The sequence below is a fragment of the Malaclemys terrapin genome, chromosome 11 (genome assembly GCF_027887155.1).
Source record: "Malaclemys terrapin pileata isolate rMalTer1 chromosome 11, rMalTer1.hap1, whole genome shotgun sequence".
Classification (NCBI taxonomy): domain Eukaryota; kingdom Metazoa; phylum Chordata; order Testudines; family Emydidae; genus Malaclemys; species Malaclemys terrapin.
In genome coordinates this window covers 3896003-3914785 of record NC_071515.1, presented here as the reverse complement: position 1 = coordinate 3914785, position 18783 = coordinate 3896003, and the positions used below count along the sequence as shown (strand labels likewise).

Below are 18783 nucleotides of genomic sequence, written 5' to 3'. Positions count from 1 at the left end.
ACATCCACTGGCACTACAAGGGTGGGATTTGAACTCTCTACTTTTGACATCCTAGGCTAGGATGTTTTTTCCACACAAGGAAGACACCTCATAAACTCAGAGTCCATATTATTGTACAGACACTGAACTGTGGACACTAGTATTATTATTTATAACTTGTATTACCTCTCACGTCTGGGGATGCAGTTGGACATTATCCAAGATAAAAGTGTAAGTTCTCTTTTGTTATATTGAGGGAGCATATCTCATGGGGGAATATTCTCTTAAGGCTGCATTCTCAATGGCTGAATATCCTTCACTAGAGATGTTTTCCTCATTTCTTACTTTACACTAACCGAGATCAGGTTGTAACAGGCAGCATTCCCAAGCGAGTGCATGCAAAGACAAGTTTGGATCTTCACGTGTGTACAGGGCCAATTCAACAAGGCTCATTTGAAATAAAAAAAACAAACCCGCTTAGGAAGTAACTTGTTACTAGGCTTGGATAAATACTGCAAAACAATCTCCATTAATATTTGTTTGAATTTTAAACACATTGTCACTGGCTGCGTTCTCATTCCTGTTGTGTTTGCTTTCCACAAACACTGGTGTAATTGAGAATTAATAGCATCAATGATCAGAGAAAGCAAATGTTAAGCATGCACATTTGCAGGTATTTGTAATGAGTGAACATAAAATTTACTTTTTGAGAGTGTTTGCAGATGACATCTAGTTTCATAAATTATGCCCATCTACTCAGGGACAAAAGCTATATCATATCATATGACTTATGGCCTGTTGGTGACCTTGGGCAAGTCACTTCACTGCTCTGTGCCTCAGTTTCCACATGTGTAAAATGTGGATAATGATACTACTGTCCTTTTGTAAAGCATGTTAAGGTTTACTGATGAAAAACACTATATAACAGCTAGATATTATTATGAAGCCACTCAGTTTTAGGTCTCATGGCTCAAATGTAATGTTTTGTTGACTAACAAGCCATAGGGTAAACAAAATGATGTTGAATGTTTTCCCATCACAACATTCTCAAGTGTGTTTGTTATTGGTTTGCAGGAATGTGCAAACAGAAATAGCAGCAAAATTCCCTGGCTGTGACTCACTCACTCTGCTCTAATTGTTGGATGGGGTGCTCTACACACACACAAACAGAAGTCCTGCATGCAGCCAGCCCCACAATGAGCATTTTTCTGTTTATCCTCACAGGAGACTAACTTAAGATTGCTGATCATTGCAAACAGGACCCCAGACATGACATGGAGCAAACACAGCCCCCACCAGCTCCCTTCTTTTCCAACTGATGGTATGTGACACTCAATCCTTACCTGCAGCTCAGCTCCAAACCAACCACTGCACCCTGGCTACTTGCAAGGAATACGTTCAGGTGCTTTTGATTTCCTCCATCCTGGAGACAGAGGGGGCAGGCTTGTGAGCTACCAGCCAATGACCCAGTTCCATAATTCTCCTAATAGTGGTCCCTTTACTATACACATAGTAATACTGTAGCCCTACAATGCACAGTATTACATATGGCTCAGCATAAATTCTTACAACAGAAGGGATGTAATATAAGCCATGCCCCTGTGAGTGCAATGAACCTGCCCCCAGTGCATGGAGCTGAATTGACACCCCCTATCTCCAACCACCCCAAGTACCCACCACCCCTGCCTCTGTGACACCTTCCCCTCCAACCCCCCCAGATCCCCAGGTCTCCACACACAGTGCCTCTGTGACACCTCCCTGCCTCCAACTCCTCCAGGTCTCCACACCCCTGCCTTTGTAACACCCCCACCTCCAACCCCCACACTGCCCCCAAGGGCCCACACCCTGCTGCTGTGATTACCCCCTCTCCCAACTGTCCCAGATCCTTCCCCTGGTTGCCACTTATCACCCCTGAGGAAAATTGCATCAACCAATCCCTTATATGAACTTTCCTCATCTGTTCTCTGCTGGCCTGTTAATGTTCAGTGAATAGCTCACCCCAGTCAGGGGACCCAGGCCGCTCCTTTCCCTCCTCACCCACCCCCATGGGAAGGTCATTCTCTGCACCTACCTCCCTTGTTTCCTGGGCTGCTGTTGCCAACTGGGTTTTACTCTTCCTGGTCTGGGTGATGCTAGTACCAATCACTGGGCAATACCACCACCACCTGCCTCTTCTGATGTGTTACCAAGCCTGGAGCTCCTGCATTTGATGTCCCACAGCTCGGCTCCCTCCAGAGGTGGTGGAATGAGGGGCGGTACTGAGCACAAAATAGGACCCTTAGGTGCCTTGTTCTCAAATTCCAAATTTGCAGGACAGCCCCTTGAGATATGGGACTATCCTGGTAAAAGGCAGGTTGTCTTGCAGTACTGCCAGCTCTTGTGAGTTTTCCGTATCTTGTGATATTTTGTGTTATTTTTAAAGCTACAGCTCCTGGAGTCAAGTGATTATTTAAAATAAAAAAGTACATTTCTAGCCCTCATGGTTGAGGAAAAAAGCTTACAAATGTGACTCCCAAAAGTAATCACTGTTGATTTGGTAGCATTTTGCAATAGTACAAATAACAAATCCAAGGGCAAGGTAGCAATATAGCCCACCCCCAAAGAGTCACAAATCATGAAAACCCTAAACATCATGAGATTAGACCAACAATCATGAGATTTAAAAAACAAACAAACAAAGAATATGCTGTAGTTTTTTGGTTGGTCTTTTGTACTCCCCTGTCCACCCAGTATGTTTGTGAGGTAGTGTTGCCAACACTTCCTTATTTATTGTGTAAGGTGATTGTGCCACTCCGCTGCCCACCCCATACCCAACAATTAATTCTGCACCCTGTCCCCAAATCAGTCCCCTCTCCAGATCAACACTGCTCGTCCCCCTGTGTCCTCATCATTTCTGCCCCACCTCTTCTCTGTCTCCTCCGTTTCTTCTGAAGCTGCTGTGACTCTTCCCCTCCCCTCTCCCAGGGATGGGTGTTGCAGGGAGTGGAGCCTCTCTGAGCTCCTCTCTCCTCCACTCCTGTGACAGTGGTGTTGGCAACTAAGGGGCGGAGACCTCTGACTGCTTCCTGCACAGCCTTGATTGGCTGCTCTTCCTCACGACCGGAGGTAGTGGGAAAGGCAGCCAATCAGAAGCCAGGCTGAAATTCCCAAGAGGGCTGGAGATTCTCACATCATCACCAGACAGGCTCCAGCCCTGGCTAAAATCCTGCAACCTGTGAAAAAGTCACGAGCGCTGACAACCCTGGGGCAGCAGAGAATCAGGCTTTTTATATAGTGCATATAATAATATTAATAATACCCAGCTCTTATAGAGTGTTTTTTTTTTACTGGTAGCTCTCAAAGCACTTTACAAAGGAATTCAGTATCATTATTCCCATTTTACAGATGGAGAAACTGAGGTACAGAGCAGTGAAGTGACTTACCCAACGTCATCCACCACTCCAGCAGGTCAGTGGCAGAGCTGGGAAGAGAATTAAGGTTTCCTGAGTGCCAGTCCCCAGTATCTGTCCCCCTAAGACAAAAACAGGGCAAATTGCAGCCACTATGTACTCTGCAACAGCAGGTGAATACTTTTCCAGGGCTGTGTCTTCACACTGATTTCAATGCATACAAATAAAAAGGAAGTAAACAACAATACATGATAGATTCAAGCTCCAGTTAAAACAGCAGCATTTTACTCTAGTGGAGTGTGTCACATATACTGTGGTAAATATAGGATACTAATTATAGTAGCTGCTTTTTGGACAATTTAAAGGCCCCATAATATTCAGTCCTGCCACCAGGGGTTCCCTGGGATTTGCTATAGTGGGAACATACCTATAACTTTACACTTTTCATTATTTTAAGTCTCTCTGTTATGTCCCCTCTCACCATCCAGCTAATCTAAGCAATATTAATGTCTTCAATTTCTCCTCATCTGGAAGTACTTCTCTGCCTCTAATTACTTTTGCTGTTTTCTATTTTTGGAGGTGATGAGATCAGAACATAATATAGTTAGGAAGCAGAGGGTCAACCACGAATTTATATCATATCAGTTTTTATTTTACATCTTCCAGTTTTACATTAAATATTATAAAAACAGTCCATTTGATAAATATGCACATAAATAAATGATAGATACAATAAATAACTTAAATAAAAATCAGATTTGTTTAAATAAGGATCGCATCAGATGGCTTAACATTATGTCAGCCAGTAAAACAAAAATAGATTCTAGGAATCATATACAGCAACACCTTCTATGCATGAAAATTATTGCATTTTCCAGCATCTTTCTAAGACACTAATGAAATACTCACTAGTCTGTAAATCAAAGAAACAGGGTGAAAAAACTAGTCCTTTAAATTAAAATAAATAACGGCAAGATTTCACATACTATTGGCAAATATTTTTGTGTAGCAATAAACCAATACAATAAATAATAATATCCTCTAGGGCCAAATTTTAATCCCACTGAAATTAATGGCCAATCTCCCATTGATTTCAGGGGGAGCAGGCCCTACACTTTAGCTGCAGTTAAGGAATTGGCCTAGAACCAATCAGCTACTGGCAATTGGAGTCGGAGAGATCTGTTCCTGAAGATCAGTTGTATGTGAATCTTTTGTTCAGAGATCATGGGTGGTGGGATCCGTGGTAAAATGCCAAGATGGAAAGAGCATCACACCTGGTTAAAATACAGTGTCCTGTAGGAAGGATTCAGGGTTCCCATTCGCTGGGCTCTCCAGTGTCTGATTAGATGCATGAGGTGAGACAGTGTAAAGATCTGGCGTTTAGGTGCAGGACTCCATGTAGGCTGCGCACTTCAAGTCATTGTTCAGCAGTCGGAAGAGATTGAGGATCACAGATGCTTCCAGGCATCCTGGAGTTTCCTGGGACAGGAGAGAGGGAGTGAACACATTTGTAACAGAGAATGGCTGGCTAGCAATGGGCCATCGAAGCTACTGCACACAGGCCTGATGGAGTGGGGAGGTGTAAATAGATAGGGAGCACAGAGCATGCAGAAAAAGGGTGAACAGAGCAGTGTCTACACAGGAACTTCAAGGAAAGCTAATCTGAACTAACTGTGTGAATTTGAAGTGGGTTAGTTAAATGGCATTAAATTCCTGTGTGAACACCCTCATTCAAAATTAAAGTGGTCTAATTTGGTTACTTTACTTCACTTCCAGAGATCACTTTAACTCTGAATAACAGCATCAATACAGGGCTTTAAAGCAGTTTAACTAATCCACTTCGAACTCACACCTTTAGTTAATTCAGATTAATTTTCCCGGATGTCCGTGTGTAGACAAGACCTTACCAACACTCTAAGGGTACGTCTATACTACCCGCCAGATCGGCGGGTAGAGTTCGATGTAACGGGGATCAATTTATCGCATCTCGTCTGGATGCAATAAATCGATCCGCGAATCGACGCCCGTACTCCACTTCGGCAGGAGGAGTAAGCGGTGTCGACGGAGAAGCCGTGGCAGTCGACTCGCCACCGTGAGGACGGCCAGGTAAGTCGAACTAAGATACTTCAACTTCAGCTATGTGAATAGCGAATAGCGTAGCTGAAGTTGCGTATCTTAGTTCGAACCACCCCACTAGTGTAGCCCAGGCCTACTCTAAGTAAATACTCATTTACATGGTGGTCTAATGTCCTGTAATTCTTAGTATATAACAACGTGTGCTGTAGTCTCTTACATGAACCAGCGAGTCTGAATGAAGCAAAAGGCACAGTGATCTGGGGTAATAGTAAATTTGAAGGCTATTATCTTTGGCTCTATCGGATTCCGAAGAAGGGCTGGGCATTGGCAGATCTGTACGAATGAATTATCTCGGGGCCTCTTTTCCCATTGCCCAGCCCAGCATCTACACCTCTTCAAAGTTTTTGTAAAAATATAAATGATTCCACAAGGTACAAGGTGCAAAGCAATGGAGGATCAGATGCCACATGTTTATCTGAAACTGCTATTTGCATCCTATGGAAGGACCCCAGCTAGGCCACAAGGTAAAGGCTGTTTTCTGGATGCCTGGTCCGCTACAGTCTGCAGCAGATGTAATGACCCTTCCTGATATGAGAAATTTACCAGCTTTCTGAACTAATTCAGTCTCAGGACACCTGGACTGCAGAAGCCCCGGGACAATATACAGGGCACCATCCTGCACTGGCCCCATGGGAAGGGAATGGAGCTGATGAACCTGTACAGATTTGTTCCCACTAACATGTGATGAAAGTTTGTCTTGTGTGTTTGCCAAATGTACTCACCATCTTCTTGGCTGCGTGGAATTTGTGGAGCCAGCTAGTCAGCCTCCCGGAGCGTCGATGGGCGTCAGGCTGATGGCTGGTCTGAAAAGAAAATCAATACATGAAGCAGACTGGCACATGAGTAGAGATTTCAGGAACAATGGCCGAGCCTCCTACCTCTCGGTACAAGCCCAAGGCACAAATTGGTTTGATTGAGTTTATCTCGTTCTTTAGACGTGTGGATTCCATGTTAACCTGCCAGGTTCTATTCATAATACCAAGCATTTGTATGGTACTTTTCAACTTCAGAAGTGTTTGAAGCATTAACTATGGGCTTTACTGAGCCCTGTGGGAATGGCCCTGTGTAGGGGGAGGTATGCCTTGTGCTGCCCAGAAGAGCTCTGGGAGGAACTCCACTGAATAGAAACCGAACATGCCCTGGAGCTGAGCAGGAGTGCAGCATACTCCCCCAGTGCATGCAGCCACCCATGGGTCTGTCTCCTCCCGGCTCCTCCCCACCTCCACTGCGATGTTCTGGGGGGCACATGGTACAGAGAGCACAGTATCTGCAGTGATACCAAACTACAGCCCAGGAGCTGAAGGAGGGGACGTACCTGCTTGCACAGTAGCACAGCAGCCGGGCATCATCTGTCCCTAACTAGTTAATCAAGTTAATTCGCTAATTAGATTATGTATATGAGCAAGGCATACAGCAGCTACGTAATCCGGACACTTTCATTATTATAAAGGGGGGTGCAAAGCAAAGTCCACAATTACTGGCACAAGGATGACTAGATCCTGGATTCACTTAAGAAATTAGTGCTGTTGGGAGTTCAACAGACAACTCCCAGTCCACTGTGGCGAGAGACATTTGCAATCCAATACTCACGCAGATCTTCAAGTCCTCTCTGATGTGCCTCAGGATTTCTAATGGCCTCACAAGCGGCTCGGACAGACTGGGATCCTCAAAGTTCTCCAGCACGTCAATAACGAGGTGCAGCTCCTCCTTCACCAGGATCATTCTGTCGTGCACCTAGGGAGAGAATGTGCAGGTACAACAGTGTGTCCAGGGGAGTCGCAGACACGGAGATAAGGAATGTCTGTGTTAGCAGCAGCTAGGCGTGTCCTGCTTAGGGAGACTTTCCAAAGCCATGGCCAATGGGAAGACACCTGAGACGCAGGGGAGGTGTGAATCCACTCTGTACACAGAGCCTGCTAGTCTTGAACCTTTGGACTCTGTTGCTTACACCTTCCTTCCTTGGAATCCAACAACATGTTGTGCTTCAGATCAGTCTCAAACCTTTATTATGTTACAAAAATCGGAAGATATATTTGGCCAGTGCAAGTATTTTTTTTTTGCTGGTGATTTGGTGAACGGTTTCTGGATCTTCCAAGTGGCTGTACATAGATATGGATATGATTTTAGAGTACTAAAATATTCTCTCATGGGAAACCAAAATACAGAAACTGAGGATTTCCTGCCACACAACCTGGAGCTGCTTATGTGAGGGAGGTTAACCAAGTTCAGTCTGGAAATAGATGATAAGGACAGGTGTGGATGAGTTGGCGGTGACAAAGCCTTTGGTTTGTTGAACACTGAGGATAAAGTTAGTATCATGCCTTGTATTAACAGGGAACAAGGTAGAGATGTTGAGATGTAAATTGTTTCCTTGGTCAATTATTTCTTAAACTGATTCACAGTCTCAACGTTTGTCTGGCTTCCCAGCCCTAAGGATGTACAAAATACAGAAATAGAAAAAGGGCCAGATTCCAACCTCAGATGACTCCTGTGTCCAAGTTACTCTACAAAAGGATCACCTGAAATCAGAATCCAGCTTGGAAAGAGACAGTACTGCAACTTTGGAAAGAAGCAAGTGCTATTTTGTAACTTCGTCTCTCTTGGCAGAGGTCTTGCTTACCGACAGCTCTTTGACTTCCCAGTTCCGGTGGAAAATCTTGGTGTTGCATTTTCGGTTTGACAACAGCACGATGTCCTCCTGGAGGCACAAAATGAGAACACGGGGAAATGTGTAAGTGGAGGCAAAGCAGGGGAGAAAGTGCCAAATTCTGCCCTCAGTTACATCATATAACCCCATTCAGCCATGCGTAGGGTGACCAGATGTCCCGATTTTATAGGGACAGTCCCGATTTTGGGGTCTTTTTCTCACATAGGCACCTATTACCCCCACCTCCTGTCCTGATTTTTCACACTTGCTATCTGGTCAGCCTAGCTGCGAAGGTGCCAAATCCTGGCAGAATTTGACTCAACACTTTGATCCCCTAACAATGCTGCTCTCCTAGAGTCTTGGCTCTTTCCAAGAAGGTGCCAAAGACGGGATAGGCGTCAATAACACGCTCTTGTCATATTGCTTGGCTGGTTTCAGGCTGTGAACTGCATTTGTGCAGGAGTTTAACTGAGAACCGGCATCCTTTAACTCTTGACACGGAGGATAACTTGACCACTAATCTGCGTGGTGCACTTCCTCAGCGTTAGTTAACAAGGAATGTTTGCACGACTTAAAAATAAGTGACTGGCTCTCTCTAATGCTGCTTGATGGCATGACATGAATTTGGGGTCCTCAGATTGTCTGTTTAAGGGACCAGACTCAGTTTTCTTTGGAAAGGAAAGACCGCAGATAGTTAAAAACTGGGTCTCATTCTCTAGGTTTGATGGGAACTCAGGACAGAGTTTGAACCCCTTTCAGAACTTTTTGAGATTTAAGATTAAGGACGGTTGACTCTATAAGAAATCCGAGATGGCCAGGCCCTAACGTCCTTAGACTGACTCGGATTAGGAACACCCACTTAGACAGATTGTCGCTTCTTTCTCTTCTCGCTCTTTTCTAATAGTAAGAATCCCATTCTTTCCCTGCTATTGTCTAATCTGTGATTCTGCCCTAGATCAGTTCCAACCTTCCTGCCCTGAACATGACTCTGCCTCTCTCCACATCTATGATCCCCATTCCCCAAATATCTGAATACTTGCCGGAGCTGAACATTCTGTGCTTTGCCCTTTCATAATTAAGACTGGGTGGGGGATCATCACAAAGAAAATCCAAACAGAGAGACTTCTCTCTATTGTATCTGCAACCCTACACCCCAACCGTACCTAAGCATATGCCTCCCATCTTATTTCATCTGCCCATAGTAATATGCCGAGAAGGCTGCTGTTGAAACTACAGCCTAGCACTCACATTGCCATTATTACCCTACTTATGTGTCTTCTTTGCACTTACAAATCTGTCCTTCACATTCTTGAAGGTCTCCAGTTCCCGGGGTGGCAGGGACTTGTATTTTGAGAGGTGGCACTTCTTCATCTGAGCACCTTTGGGAAAGGCCTCTGTAGACACTGTCCATAGGGTCAGGACCAGGACCAGTTTGCAACCCATCATTTTTCCTATTGAATCAGAAAGGGGAATTCCACGCATCACTCCATTTCCAGGTTACAAGGATTATAAACTGTATTTTTGACAGTCTGACAAAGCAGGGAAAGGAGGGGTGCAGGAAGATGAGGGCTACAATCAAATATATACATTGGTGGGTTGACCCCAAAGATCACAGCTGAGCAAACTCAACTCTTCTATTCACAATTGTTTTCAGATCCAGCCTCTTAATTTACAGCCCCAGCACTAATAATACAAAATAAACTGGTAAGGTACTTAGAGGAATGGATAGTGTTTGATCCGTAGATCACAGCAGATCAGTCTAGTAAGCCCATGTGCTAGACAGAAGCCCCAGATTTAGTGACACGTACCTTGGAGCATGTTTGCTGGGAAATCGCTTTAGTCTCTTCTTCTTCTTCCTCAGGGTTGCTTGGCCTCCCTCTGGTCTGTGAATGTAGCCTCGCTTTGCCATTGCTCTTGCTTTTATACTCTTTAGGAAAAAATATAATGGAATCTTGTTTTCCTTTAGTCAAAGGAGAAAACCCCACACGTTAATGCTGCTGTTTGATCAATGGAAACTGGAAAGTGAAAGTACGGCAGGTGCATCTAGCTCCTAACCCTCTGCCCTCACCAGGGATTCCCAGGTGAGGGAACCTCTGCATGACATCATGACCAAATGATGCAAGGTTTGCCTAGAGTAGGCGAGTTCTGTTTCTAATCTTAGCATTGCCCAGCTTCCGGGTTTGCTGTGTTATTGTAACGATCCACTGAGCAGCCTTTTCATTCATTTTCCCCCCCGTCCTCAGGAGTGACTCTGCGAGTCATCACTGATCAGCGAAGGGGAGGAGGAGAGTGGTTTCAGTGGTCTCACAACTGGGCAGAAAGGGACTGTTCCCAGAAGTGAGCCTTCCCTTGCAGTCTCGATAACATCCAGGTTAACTATCCATGTTTGTGATTTACCGGGGAAGCAACGGCCTGGGGGAAGGAGAACCTCGGAAATACTTTTGGCACTGGTCCAAGGGGGAAGAGCCAGCCACAGGCTGTCTGAGATCTGGGCCAGGGAGACTGAGAACCAGCAGCCTGAGAGCTGGGCCAGGCTGAATGGGAGTGTGGCAGGGGAGCAGGCAGGAGATTAGTAGAAGCTGCAGCAATAGTACAATACAGCCCGGGGGAAACAGCAGAGAATGGAGGGTGGAGGCACAGAGGTAGCAGCCTTCCAAGGTACTCCAGACCCAGGGCACTGGTCTAGAGAAGGACTCTTCTTCACCACTGGGGAGGGGCTGTGTGTTTTCAGAGGCACTGACATAAATAAGGGCCGTGTGTCAAGAGGGGTCTGTTAACAGAGGCTCTGACAGGTGGCCAACAGGAAGACAAGTCACAGACTCTGAGTGAAATCACCAGCAACGAGCCTGAACTGTGGCCAGTGGGCCATACAATCCAATACTTAATTTCCCTCCACAAAGGGATGGCTTACCAAGGGCAGGCCAAGGTCTTAGCCTGAGTCGCCCCTAAGACACGGATACACTTGTATTCAGCATGAGGAGTGGCCGAAGTTGCAGAGTTAGGAACTAGCACATGTATCTTTTCTTGTAACCGTTCAAACCACTGTAGTGAGGGAACTCGCCCCCTTTCCTTTCTTCCAGGCCTAGTAAGGAATCGTTGCAGCTGGGCTGTGAGTGCATGGGCCTGTTGGGTAGAGAAGCTGGTTGAGAAAGACTCTGCAGAATACTTCTTTCTTCAGCCTTACAGCCTCTTCCGTTGTCCTCTCACACCAGTCACATCTCTGACTATTTCTGGCTGCATCTAGCTCAGAACCCTCTACCCAGTCTGACTTGCACTCAGGTCATGCCTGGTGAGCGTCTTACTCCCATGGATTCTTTTAATTAACTGAGATGATTGTGATGTCAGTTCCTGAGTTAATTTTAAAGTCAACATTCCTGCCATAAATATTCAGTTTCACTCATCAGCTAGGCTCTATATCATCACAAGTGCTAGATCCCAGAAACAATGGCTCTTAATTGTCTGTAATCTGATCGACTCCCTGACTACTTTGGTGCTGCAAACAGGTGCAAAATGTCCATATTTTGTGCATTTAGTACACTATGTGTCTCTAGCTGGACATGCATCATCTTTTGAACTATGACTTTTTCCACACCTTGTTGATCTAGGCTGAATCTGTCCCTCAGTCACAGAGCTCTCTGGTAATGCCTTTTAATACTCCTGCTGCATTTGTTAACAGCTTCTAAGCTAGTGTTTTGCTTTTCAAGTTCGGAGAGTTGCTCTTGGTTTTGCTGTCTCACCAGCTCCAATGGCTTTGTTATTTGAATAGCTGTGGCTAAGATTAAATCTTTCAGTGGTAGCTGCTGTGAAAGGTTTTTAATCTGTTAATGCAATAACTAGACTGTCTGATATTTCATGTTTTGCATTCCCGTGATCAGAGTTTTCAGCCAGAGTATGCAAAAGTCTTATGAAACATTCAACATTTTCCCATGGCTCTTGAATTCTCGAGTTTTCATAAACCACTTATCTCTGAGGTATAAAGAACGCATGAAACATAGCCAGAACGCTTGCATAGTCATGTTTGTGACTGTCTTGAGTAAACATCAAAGGATTTAGAGATATGCTCTGCCTGCGTCTCCACGGCATAAATGAAAGAATATACCTGCATATCTCCAGTTTCTTTGTGGACTTTGGTAGCAATGTGAAATCTTGCAAAATATTGTTTCCAGCCTGTCCATTGTAAAGGTTTGTCAAAGTGGACATACTCTGGGGCATTGAAGAGTGGCATGTTGATGAGATCCTGCAACCTTTCTTGCTTTGTTCCTTCTGTCTGCAACTTTTGTTGCGGTTTCCTTCTGTTTCTGTTCTTAGTCTACTCCTGACACCAAGTCACGTTCTCCTGTACCAGCAATGGCCTGGTCACAGAGCTTGCTTATATATACCGGATACGTTCATCATAAGATTCTTTAATACTCTACCAGGTATGGCACAGTAAGCTTTAAATAAAGTATTTTGCACACAGCACTACGTGACTGAACAGTATAATACAGTTTAGCATCCATTATTGCCTGTTCCAGCCAAAAACCAGCCAGTAGCAAGTGAAGCCATGCCTTTGTGGTCAGGTCAAGCACAGTACACCAGAGTGACAGTGCCAACACTACCATCCAACAGAGACATCGGGCCTCCATCCTCTAAGGCAAGGAGTGGAGATTAGAGGGAGGCTGAATGACTCTTGCATTCAGGAAAAAATGTGACAGTCCTGGTTGGTATTTTAAAAGTCTCCGATCAGTGTGTAGTTAAAGCAGCTGTCTTGGGGAAAGCAATCTACATTCAGCTCCAGGAGGCAGTGCTGTCGATTCAGGGGTATTGCTGTCAGTTCAGTGGGAACCTGTCTTGTCACCTGTGAACTTTGCAAGCCACAAAGTAGGAGCTTAGTTTTTGCTTGGACTTTGCCGCAAGTGCAGAAGTCCTCTCAGGGTTGCTCTGAAATGGTGTGCAATCTGCGAGCTTGGTCTGAGGTTCCAGCTTCTTACGGAATTGACAGTCACAGGAATTTAGTCTGGGCTCCCCAGGGAACATTTGTTTGGCTCTAATGATAATGCCAAAAGGAAGGAGAAAGACAAGAGTCACATCTCTCTTTGGCCTTTTAGTTGCGTGTTTGGAAATGCAGTGAGGGGGATCCAAAAGCAAGCAGCATTGCAGTGCAAAAGGGAGGCAGTGTGGCCTAGTGGCTACAGTGTAAGATCAGCTCTCAGGATTCTTGGCTCTGCCACTGACCCGCTGAGTGATCTTGGACAAGTCACTTTGCCTCTCTGTGCCTTAGTTCCCCATCTGTGAAATCAGGAATAATGAGAATGACTTCCTTTGTAAAGCCCTTTGGGATCTACTCCTGCACAGCACTGGGTTTTATTACTCCAGTGCACCCAATATTCTGTTTACAAATTAAAAGACAGGAATGCCAAGGCCTGGGAAAACAATTTTATTTGTTCACAATTATAGATAAAAAGGCACCATCTTAGTAATAGATAAATACATAAAAATAAATAGCTGATCCATAATAAATAACGCTTTGGTTCCAGTCGGGAAGCCATAGAGATCAATTACTCTTCTTAGTTTTGTAATAATACGTAAAGCAGCAGCAAGATAAAAATACACTCTGTATAAATACATCTGTCGAGGATCTGTACAGTAAGAACTTCCAAAGTTCAATATTAATGCATTTCCTGAGGTTGTTTCTAAGAGATCCGAAGCCATGACTAGTGTGTAAATCCTAGACCTGAAGTATGTTTTTTATTAAAATTAAAGCTTATTAAATGTTTCCAATATTTTTGGTTATGTTACCTTGACTAAAATGCTTTCATATGGGGACAATGCAATTACATCCAATAAATAATATCCCCAGAGGGCCAAATCCCTGTGAAGTCTAAGGAGTCTAGAGTGCTGCACCCCCTGGAAATTGGAGAAACCTGGAGGCCAACTGTTGTGTAATTCTTTGGCATAAAAGGATGGAATCCATTTGCTCGGGGATCTATGATCAGCAGCCGGAGGGAGAAGATGAATGTTCCTGGTTCACACACGACTTCTCCCAATATGTATGCGGTGCTCTCAGGCTAGGGACTCTCCAGTCTCTAAGTAGATGTGGACACGGGCACTGCAGAGACCAGATGGCTACACACACAGCTCCATGTAGGCAGCGCATCTCAAGTCTTCGTTCAGCAGTCGGAAGAGATTGAGGATCACAGATGCTTCCAGGCAGCCAGGTGTTTCCTGGGAAATGAGAGGATATTTACAACAGGAAGTGTGAATGGGGCTAAATTAAAGCCACCACGGGTATGTTGCATAATTAGGAGGCAAGTGCATATCTATAAGAAGCACAGAAGATGTGGAAAGAGGGGGAGTGCTGGAAACAGAGCAATGTGAATGCGGATTTCTGGAACCCAAGCAGATGCACACGCAAACTGCAGTTTAACTACTATCATGAAATGCAGCATAATTCAAGCCATACATTAGCTGTTGCTGTAGTCTGTGACATCATTGCACAATGGATCCCATCCTGGCCTCTGGGATGGAAACCTAGTAGGCGTGTTCCTTCTCTAATTTGTATGGAAGTTCACTTTCCTCATTGTCTCCAAGGACTACTCACCGTCTCCTTGCTCTTATGGAAATTTTGGAGCCAATTGTTCAGCCTCCTGGAGTGTCGATGAGAATGAGTTTGTCTGGTCTGAAAACAAAGTTGATACAGACTGGTTGGTGCCCAGAGATTTCAGCCGACAGTGGACCAAAGCCCTTTCTCTACAGGCGCAGAGAGTTCTTGCCCTGACATAGTCTAGGTGGCTACCCTTGCGCATGTCATATCAACTGCCCCCACTTTCAATGTCCCATATACGGATGGGCCCAAAGCAAGAGCCACATGCAAGTATTTGCTGGCACTGAAAGAGAAATCTGGCACTGAATACTCACACAGTCCCTCAGGTCCCCTCTGATCTGTGTCAGGATTTCTAGCGGCCTTGAGAGCAGCTTGGACAGACTGAGGTCCTCAACATTCTCCAGCACATTAATGGTAAAGTCCAGCTCCTTCTCTACCAGGACGACTCTATCGTGCACCTGGGGAGAGAAACTTGTAGGTAAGTGACTGTCTGTGGGAGAAAGAGGCACAGCTGTGCAGATACAGGACTAGAAATTCCCATGTGTAGGGGCAGGCAGACTAGGTTGAAACAGGAGATTTTCCAAAGCCACTCAGGGCTTTCTTGATTTGTCAATAAATAAAATATTAAAATCACTCCTGACTGGAAACAGCTTCATCTCCACACGTCTTTCTTGACACCAGTTTATAGCCAGTGAGAAGGCTCCTGAACTGAAGGTGAGGGGTGACTCTTATTTACACCGAGAAAGAGCCACTGTCAAATCTGACATGCTCCTGACTAAATCAGTGACTACAAAGTCAATGGTCAAAGGGCTTTGTGTCAGATTAGCACAAGGGTAAGTGAGATCAGATTCAGCGAGAAAGGGACACATGTTAGGAAGGAACCATCTGCTAGAATAGTGGTTCTCAAACATTTCTACTGGTGACCCCTTTCACATAGCAAGCCTCTGAGTGCGACCCCCCCTTATAAATTAAAAACCCTTTAAAATATATTTAACACCATTATAAATGCTGGCGGCAAATCAGGGTTTGGGATGGAGGCTGACAGCTCGTGACACCCCCCCCCCCCCCATGTAATAACCTTGCAACCCCCTGAGCGGTCCCAAACCTCAGTTTGAGAACCCCTGTGCTAGCATGTGACCTTCTTGTGCCCCTTGGCTGAGATTTTTCGTACCGACAGCTCTTTGACTTCCCAGTTCCGGTGGAAAATCCTGGTGCTGCATTTTCGGTCTGACGACAGCATCATGTCCTCCTGGAGGCAGAAGGAAAGAACAGAGACCCATATTTATGTAGGAGCAGGAACAAACCTGTACTAGTTCTTCCCTCAGTTCTCTCCACGCAATCCCAGTGGTGATGCAGGGAGACGAGATGCTGACATCAAATGTCTCCGTTGTACCTCTAGGGCTGGTATCCACAAGGGATATGACAGTGACAGGCATGACCAAGTTTAAACTGTGCTTTGTTGTTCTCCTCCAGTGAGGAGAGGACCTGGGTTCAGCAGGCGCTGTGCTAGAGCCTGGTGCTGGCCAGCAGGGTGCTCGAGCTGGCAGAAAAGTAAAACGAAATCCTTCTTGGTAGTTAGTTTTCAGCTTCTTCCCTGAGTGCAAAGGGACATGCAGAGCGGGCCACTGTTCCGATGACAACCTAGGCTCACAGTGCTGTTATTGCCCAGTGTGTGTTCTTCACACTTACAAATTTGTCCTTGGCTTTCTTGAAGGCCTCCAGTTCCCGAGGTGGCAGGGACTTGTATTTTGCGAGGTGGCATTTTGTCCTCTCAGTGCCTTTGGGAAAGGCCTCTGTAGTCATCGTCCAGATGGCCAGAGCAAAGAGAACTTTGTCGCCTACGTTCACCATTTTCCCTAAGGGAGACAGAACGGGAGAGATACATCACTGACATGCCAGGCTGCCAGGCTTACCAGCCAGCGAGTTGGACGCCGTCTCATAAGCGAGGCCTGCATTGGAGACAAACCTAGCTCTAAATTTTTTTTTTACTGTTTCTTCAAACATGGTTAAATCTACTGCAGGAGGCAGCTGGTGACACAGAATCAGTGAAGTGCCCAGCTCTGAGCTGTGGCTTCCTATAGGGGACTGGGAAGTAAAACAATTGTTACCATTTCTCAAGCCTTCCCCAAGCCAACCAGTTAATTTGATCAGCTGTGAAATGAATGAAATGAAACAGCTGGCGAAAGTGATGTTTTCTTCTTTTTCTTAAAACTAACTTATTGACATTCAGCAGAATTATCTGTTCTTTTCAAACCACCCTTCAGACTTCAGCTGTTATAAATACTTGCTCACTATGTAGTCAAACAATAAAGTATTTAGTAGGTGCAGCAGGGTACATCATCCTACAGCATTTGTTACAAATTTATCCTGCTTCTTTTAGTATAGCAAAGTACGAACGAATCCTAATTTTACGCAAATATAGATCTGCCACTTGCAAAATAGTTCTGATAAATAATTTTCAGGCTACTGACTCTTTTTGTCTGATAGCAATTTGATAGTCGTATTTTCTTGCTGGTCTCCTATGTCACGACATTGTTTCTTCTCCATAATTTGATGACTGAACTATTTTTAATCCATGCACATTTTTGTCTGAAATATCAGTTGTGAAAGTTTTGGGGAAGGCAAACGCTTTTTGCAAATACCCAACAATTCTCCAGATACAAAACTAAAACACCCTACAAATCATACCAACTTGAACTCTGATTTTCTCCTGGAAAATATTCATAAATCAGAGGGGTTTTTTGTTTAAATAGTCAGCCATTAATAATACATTACAGGTGTAACGCACTTTGCTTGTACAACATATATTCTTTGCTGTCTACCATAGAGCACAATATAATCACTCGGTAAAGAACAATTGTGTGGTAAGGAGAGGCTCCAGGTTAGTCACTCTTACCTTGCTGTGTATTTGCTGGGATGTTGCTTTAGTTGCCTCTTGTGTCTCAGGGCTGCTTTGCCGCTCTCTTGGCTCTGAATGTGGTTTTTCTTCTCCATGGCTCTTGCTTTTATACCAAAAGGCTCTTTCTGGTTAAGAAAAATAACATGAAACCACATTTTACTTTAGTCTAGGGCAGAAAAACCCAGCTCTGCTGTCACCCAGCAAAGAGCAGCAAAGTGTTTGGAAAGGGAAAGCGAAAGTGAGGCAGGTATCACACCTGAGCTCAGAGCTCTGAGGGATTTCCAGGTGATGAAAACACTGTGATATCACAAGTGAATTATGCAAGAGTTCCCTGCCTAGAGTAAGTATGTATGTAGACATACATACATGCTTGTGACGAATTACTCACTGATTCTCCAGCTTAAAGCCTTTCGGATACTATGTGGGACTGCATGGACTCGCCACATGTAAAGCCATTAGGAAACAGGGCCTGATCACTGGGAGGAGATTGGATAGTGAACAGTGCCAAGCAAGCAAACTGCATTCCTGAGCAGTGCTTGTGACAGATTGCTCATTGAAGCCCCATCTTAAAGCCCTTCGGATACTATGTGGGCGCGAACGGATGGAAGGTGCTCATCCATGCGGAGACTCTTGTCCTGATTGGGATCTCAGTTTTACGGCTCCTCCGGCAGGTGGTCCAGCAGCAGAGCGCCCCCTAGCCCCACTGGCTCAGTATTGACACAAAGGACCTCCAGCTCCTGCATTCCAAGCAGTGCAGGCTGGAAGATTCCTAGTTGGCCAGGGGGAAATCAGACCAAATCTGAGTGACATTTGATGAGGAGGTAAACAATCTTCAAACTGTGCACAGGCTCTTCACAAGCGCACAGTCAACCTGTGGAACTCCTTGCCAGAGAATGTTGTGAAGGCCAAAACTATAACAAGGTTCAAAAAAGAACTAGATAAATTCATGGAGGATTAGGGTTGCCACCCGGCCAGTCCGAGTTCCGGCTTGTGTGTCCAGGTGCCATTTGACAAGACCTGATATCTGGGTTTTTTGGTATCTGGAGTGGAAGAGGTGGATCAGAGGGTGTGGTCTGGGAGAGAGGTTTATCTCACGGTGACACTAACACTTTTGACTGGCTGGCCAGGAAGTACCACCCCCTCATAGCTG

General features: G+C 45.0%; 1 protein-coding gene across 1 annotated transcript; it reads right to left on the bottom strand.

Moving 5' to 3' along the window:
* Positions 1–4055: 4055 nt before the first annotated feature.
* On the bottom strand, positions 4056–17728 carry LOC128845210 (interferon lambda-3-like). Its single transcript, XM_054043603.1, has 10 exons — positions 17631–17728; positions 16648–16706; positions 16424–16590; positions 15906–15983; positions 15049–15192; positions 14732–14809; positions 8125–8202; positions 7095–7238; positions 6227–6307; positions 4056–4847 (listed from the first exon to the last, which is right to left on the bottom strand). Exons 1-10 carry the CDS (start codon positions 17726–17728, stop codon positions 4749–4751), a joined length of 1026 nt encoding a protein of 341 aa, XP_053899578.1. The 3' UTR covers positions 4056–4748.
* Between the last annotated feature and the right edge of the window lie 1055 nt (positions 17729–18783).